The following is a 6,518-nucleotide window of genomic DNA, read 5'->3' as shown; positions in this document are numbered from 1 at the left end:
AACATGGTATAGACAGCCACACAGGAGGAATAGATAACGAAGACACAGGAAGCCAACGGAAGTGAGGAAGCCAGAGGTACACATGGCAAACATAATGATAACAATCATGGAGTGGCACAAACAGTGGAGGCAGAACAAGGTATACATAGCATATGGGGAAATGATACAATGTATTGGAAAGAAGCCACTTTGAAGAGGCAGAACAAGGTATACATATAGATAGGGTGGTAATGATACAATAACAATCGGAGGAAGCCAATATTGAGGAGGCAGAAGAAGGTATACATAGCAGATGGGGTAGGATTTACGATACAATATAATGGAGGGAAGCCAATGTTGAGGGGAGGCAGAACAAGGTATACATAGCAGATGGATAGGAATAATGCAATAACAATGGAGGAGGCCAATGTTGGAGGAAACCGAACGAAGGTATACATAGCAGAGATGTGGTAATGGATGCAATAACAATGGAAGGAAGCCAATGTTGAGGAGGCAGAACAAGGTATACATAGCAGATGGGGTAATGATACAATAACAATGGGAGAAAGCCAATATTGAGGAGGCAGAACAAGGTATACATAGCAGATGGGTAATGATAAATATAATGGAAAGAAACCAATGTTGGGAGGCAGAACAAGGTATACATAGCAGATTGGGTAATGATACAATAACAAATGGGGAGGGGAGGCCAATATCGAGGAGGCAGAACAAGGTATACATAGCAGATGGGGTAGGTAATGATACAATAACAATGGGGAGGAAGCCAAATATTGAGGGGTCAGAACAAGGTATACATAGCAGATGGGGTAGGTAATGATACAATAACAATGGGAGGAAGCCAAAATTGAGGAGGCATAACAAGGTATACATAGCTGATGGGATCATTATACAATATAATGGAGTGAAGCCAAGGTTGAGGAAGCGAACAAGGTATACGCGGGCAGATGGGATTAATTGGCAATGATGGCTGGAGTGCTCTGTTCTGTTGTTTTTATCAGTTCATTGTATCCAGATGGAATGAGCTATCCTTGGTCTCTGTTTATCCATAAAGTATTATACTTTTCTATTATCCATCAACTTCTAAAATGCTAATCAAACAGATTATCGGAAGAAGACATTTGTGATGTTTGTAACAACAAAATAAGGGCTGCATGGAGGATTTTCAGGCTGACCGTGTTTGGAGAACAACAATGGGCATAATCTGTGATGATAAGCATGGGGTAGCACTAAAGGAGGAGTCTCCGTCCAGCACTGTGCTGGACCAGGCGGATTTCATTCAGTTTCTGTTCTGACCTCTCAGAAAAAACAACATCACAAACACATTTGATGAGCCTTGGATATGACATTCTTAAGATGTCCATGCCATCCTTCCAGATGGTTGTTCGTCCGTAATGGGTTGTTTAATAGTGGTTCCATGAGTATTTTGTTAGGTAGTTCAGAATTTAGTATAACCCAGAAAGTTAATCCCTTAGAACAACATGCACAGTCAGCACCCCAACATCAAAGGATTTTTACTGTAACAACAATTGTCTACTTCCTGGTAAGACACCACTGCCATCTACTCAGAAAGCAATGAACCACTTCAGATTCACTTGCTTGATCCCATCAAACCTGTGGTCTCTGAAAGACATACTTTATGTTTAGTTAGTAATGGGATTCACCACACAGGTTCTGTGTTTAGTTAATGAGGGCATGTCCACATAAATTTTATGTTTATTTAGCAGTTGGACTCACATAGGCTCTATGTTGAGTTATAAGTCAGACTTCTGAAATAGGATCTGTGTTGAGTGAGTAAGTGAAGAGACTTGTGACATGGGTTCAATGTTTTATGTTGAGTTAGTTGTTGAATTACCCTTGGATTGGGGAGACAATCATGTCAAACAGACCATGTGGGACTGGACGATACAAGGTAGCCTAAGATTTAACATATCCCGGGTAGCTTGTGAGCATGAGGTGGACTTAAACCTACTGAAAACTATTCCTCATCATGTGGTGTGCCTCCATAGTACAGCCATGTTTACTTGGTTATTCCAGTACAATGACAATGGAGGAACTGTTGGAATCCTTGACCAAGAAGGCTAAGCTAGAGAGTGAAGAGGCTCACAGACAGTTTATTGCTGCCTTAAATGGACTGGCAGCTTTATGCATCATAAATGAGGAGGTATGAGCACTTGCCCCATCACTCATTTACCTTGTGTCTAGAGGTGAATGTTCTCTACACTTATACCATTTAACATCCTTCAGTTACAGAAGGAATACTATTAGTAATATGAATATAATGTGAGTTCAGAAGGTTATTATACACCCTTAATCATGTAAGAATCTATCAAGATGAGTAATATCAGCAAGGACAATACATCAAGGGAGTGGAAGGTCTTCACTCATCTTGCATAGGGATATGTAGCTTGGCCAAGCGATGTCACTCCTGTGACCTGCTGGATGATGATCACCTTGCGGTCTACAGGAGGGTTTGTTCTCGTCTGACCAGAGACAGATACTAAAAGGTGCACTTGGACAAATTCAGCCAATTCTCAAGCAAGAATTCTAAAAAAGGCTTGTTGATCCAAATCCCCATGAACAAGGCATTTCCAGACACTTCTTTGAATTATTTTCTCAGTGAATACCTGTGTCATTTCTTAGGGCGGTCAAAACATTGTTTGAACCTCAGACTCTTGTCTCATGTGGTGGTGGTGAGGGATTTGGCAAACTCTCCTGTTTCATTGGTCCTTTACAATGGTTTGTCGGTCCTTTCAGAAGGATTGTTGATCCCTCCACCAGCTTTACCATTCCTTCCTCTAGATCCACCCTTCCCTTCAGCAAGTTTATTGGTCTGTCCTCCTTCAGCAGTGCTTGCATGGGTTCCATGACCACCACTGATTCAAACGTATCTACCCTTCACTGCGACAGTACTTACGTTGACATCTGATAAACCAACTCTTATTGTTTGAGGCTTCAACTATAATCCAAGTAAAGCAGTGGCCATCTTTCTGAAAATACAATTGTCAACCAAACCACTCATTGCCAAGTAAGAATCTAGGGCCTATTAATAGCACATATTGAAATGAATTCAAATCTTCCAGAAAATTGCCTTCTAGTCCTAAAATTTGATAGTCATTGACACATCAATGACAATCTTTTCTTTGAAAACAGCCAGACAGCTGTTACTTGATTGCTGTATTTGATGTATTACAGTACAGTGAAGCAGTGTCAAACTACCGCTGTGTGCTCCAGTCAGTCACAGAGCATGAAGGTCGCCTGAAGACGGATGATTTGCAGCAGCTTCATGCTCTCCACAACCTCCATGAAATCCTCCTGATAAAGCCCGCCAATGTACACCCTACGCTCAGGGACCATCAACTCCAGGAACAGGTGAGTCCTTCCAAACAAAGCACTATATTTTCAAGAACATTCATTAATAAGTATGACTATTTGCATCAGTTATTTTTAGTGTTACTGAGGTGGCTCAGTCTTCCAAGGCATTCTTCTTCACTGCTCAGAGTTGCATCTGTTGGGCCCACAAGAAACTTCTGTGTCACTGGTCAGCATCCTTCCAGTGTTTGTAGGTTATACGAAAGTGGTAACCGTCTGATACTCTGCTTCACTTGTTACTGTTCTCTGACATGAGTGAGTGAGTTGGGTATTACACCACTTTTAGCAATATTCCAGCAATATTCGTCAGGGGACACCAGAAACAGGCTTCACACATTGTACCCATGTGGGGAATCGAACGTGGGTCTTCGGGTGTGACGAGCCAATGCTTCACCCACAAGGCTACCCCACTGCTCCCCTCCGACATGAGGCTGACACACTTGTGTGACTGGAATTTTGTTCAAAGCAGTTTTAAGATCAACTGACTTACTCTTTCTCTCAAGTATTACTTTTAGTGTTTGAATATGGCTTCCATGATGACAAGAAATCAAAGGGATAAGTTGGAGCTGGAACTGAATGGCTTCTCACCATGTTTACCAAAACAATCATATACATTGTGTAAATTGAACTGAACTTGTACATAAATTTTATTTCTATTTATCAATTTTCAAACAATTAACAAAATGTTTTGGCAACATAAATAATGGTAATGGTAATAAACGTTGAGTATCAACTTTTAAATGCCTCGCAAGAACCTCAGCATAAACAGGGCTCAGGTAATATTTGTTCTCATCTATCAGGCCAATGATCTGCGTACAAAGTACATGCTGAAAGCTGAAAACAAGGTAGCATCTGCACAGGATTCACTTGGACCAGCACAGTGCAGTGTGAAGGACACCAGTGATGAGGTCAGTTGATTGGGGTTGGACACCAGTGATTGGGCCCTTGGTTAGGTTGGGGCAGCAGTGTTGAACTAATTGATTTGGGGTGGACACCAGTGATGAGGTCAGTTGGTTGGGATGGGGCAACAGTGGTTGGGTGGGACAACAGTGATGAGGTCAGTTGGTTGGGGTGGGACAACAGTGATAGGTCAGTTGGTTAGGTGGGGCAACAGTGATGAGGTCAGTTGGTTAGGGTGGGGCAACAGTGATGAGGTCAGTTGGTTAGGGTGGGGCAACAGTGATGAGGTCAGTTGGTTAGGTGGGATGAGCAGTGATGAGGTCAGTTGGTTGGGGTGGGGCAACAGTGATAAGGTCAGTTGGTTAGGGTGGGGCAACAGTGATGAGGTCAGTTGGTTAGGGTGGGGCAACAGTGATGAGGTCAGTTGGTTAGGGTGGGGCAAGAGTGATGAGGTCAGTTTGTTAGGGTGAGGCAACAGAGATGAGGTCAGATGCTTGGGATGGGACAACAGTGATGAGGTCAGATGGTTAGGGTGGGGCAACAGAGATGAGGTAAGTTGGTTGGGGTGGGGCATCAGTGATGAGGTCAGTTGTTTGGGGTGGGGCAACAGTGATGAGGTCAGTTGGTTGGGGTGGGGCAAGAGTGATGAGGTCAGTTGGTTAGGGTGGGGCAAGAGTGATGAGGTCAGTTGGTTGGGGTGGGACAACACTGGTGAGGTTTGGAAATTGGTAACAGTGATGAGGTCAGTTGGTTAGGGTGGGAAATAGTGGGGAACATATGGCAGGAAGGAAAACTAACTTTTTACTGTTTAATTTCTGAATTCTTCTTATATATGCTTAAAGTTCTGTTACCACTCATGCATGTTTTAGTGGGGGTTAATTTTTTGGTAAAAGTCTGCAACTGTTGGTGTGTGTTTCAGTGTGTGTTTGGTGCCTAACTGAGGTCTGCAACTGTTGATGTGTGTTTCAGTGTGCGTTTGAGGCCTAGCAGAAGTCTGCAACTGTTGATGTGTGTTTCAGTGTGCGTTTGAGGCCTAGCAGAAGTCTGCAACTGATGATGTGTGTGTCAGTGTGTATTTGAGGCCTGGCAGAAGTCTGCAAGTGTTGATGTGTGTTTCAGTGTGAGTTTTGGGCCTGGCAGAAGTCTGCAACTGTTGATGTGTGTTTCAGTGTGGGTTTTGGGCCTAGCAGAAGTCTGCAACTGTTAATGTGTGTTTCGGTGTATGTTTGAGGCCTGGCAGAAGTCTGCAACTTTTGATGTGTGTTTCAGTGTGTGTTTGGGGCCTAACTGAACTATGCAACTGTTGATGTGTGTTTCAGTGTGGGTTTGGGGCCTGGCAGAAGTCTGCAACTGTTGCTGTGTGTTTCAGTGTATGTTTGAGGCCTCACAGAGGTCTGCAACTGTTGATGTGTGTTTCAGTGTGTGTTTCAGTGTGGGTTTGGGGCCTAGGAGAAGTCTGCAACTGTTGATGTGTGTTTCAGTGTGTGTTTGGGGCCTGGCAGAAGTCTGCACCTGTTGATGTGTGTTTCAGTGTGTTTTTGAGGCCTAGCAGAAGTCTGCAACTGTTGATGTGTGGTTTTTTTCTGTGTGTATTTGAGGGCTAACATAAGTCTTCAACTGTTGATGTGTGTTTCAGTGTGTTTTCCTAGCCTGCCGGGAAGTCTGCAACTGTTGATGTGTGTTTCAGTGTGTGTTTGGGGCCTGGCAGAAGTCTGCACCTGTTGATGTGTGTTTCAGTGTGTTTTTGAGGCCTAGCAGAAGTCTGCAACTGTTGATGTGTGGTTTTTTTCTGTGTGTATTTGAGGGCTAACATAAGTCTTCAACTGTTGATGTGTGTTTCAGTGTGTTTTCCTAGCCTGCCGGGAAGTCTGCAACTGTTGATGTGTGTTTCAGTGTGTGTTTGGGGCCTAGCAGAAGTCTGCAACTGTTGATGTGTGTTTCAGTGTGTGTTTGGGGCCTAGCAGAAGTCTGCAACTGTTGATGTGTGTTTCAGTGTGTGTATGGGGCCTGGCAGAAGTCTGCAACTGTTGATGTGTGTTTCAGTGTGTTTTTGAGGCCTAGCAGAAGTCTGCAACTGTTGATGTGTGTTTTTTTTCTGTGTGTATTTGAGGGCTAACATAAGTCTTCAACTGTTGATGTGTGTGTCAGTGTGTTTTTGAGGCCTAGCAGAAATCTGCAACTGTTGATGTGTGTTTTTTTTCTGTGTGTATTTGAGGGCTAACATAAGTCTTCAACTGTTGATGTGTGTT

The 6,518-nt window shown here is 43.3% G+C and overlaps 1 protein-coding gene across 1 annotated transcript; it reads left to right on the top strand.

Moving 5' to 3' along the window:
• Positions 1-393: 393 nt before the first annotated feature.
• LOC124280441 (E3 ubiquitin-protein ligase SHPRH-like) lies at positions 394-4,277 on the top strand (the record flags this gene model as incomplete). The annotated part of the gene is made up of 4 exons (XM_046716380.1): positions 394-449; positions 2,035-2,161; positions 3,193-3,369; positions 4,170-4,277. Coding segments are annotated over exons 1-4 (468 nt in total), but the record flags the coding sequence as incomplete, so codon positions are not given.
• Between the last annotated feature and the right edge of the window lie 2,241 nt (positions 4,278-6,518).

The sequence above is a fragment of the Haliotis rubra genome, unplaced genomic scaffold (genome assembly GCF_003918875.1).
Source record: "Haliotis rubra isolate DU_JTF1 unplaced genomic scaffold, ASM391887v1 Scf2675, whole genome shotgun sequence".
Classification (NCBI taxonomy): Eukaryota; Metazoa; Mollusca; class Gastropoda; order Lepetellida; family Haliotidae; genus Haliotis; species Haliotis rubra.
This window is presented reverse-complemented; position numbering and strand designations above follow the sequence as displayed.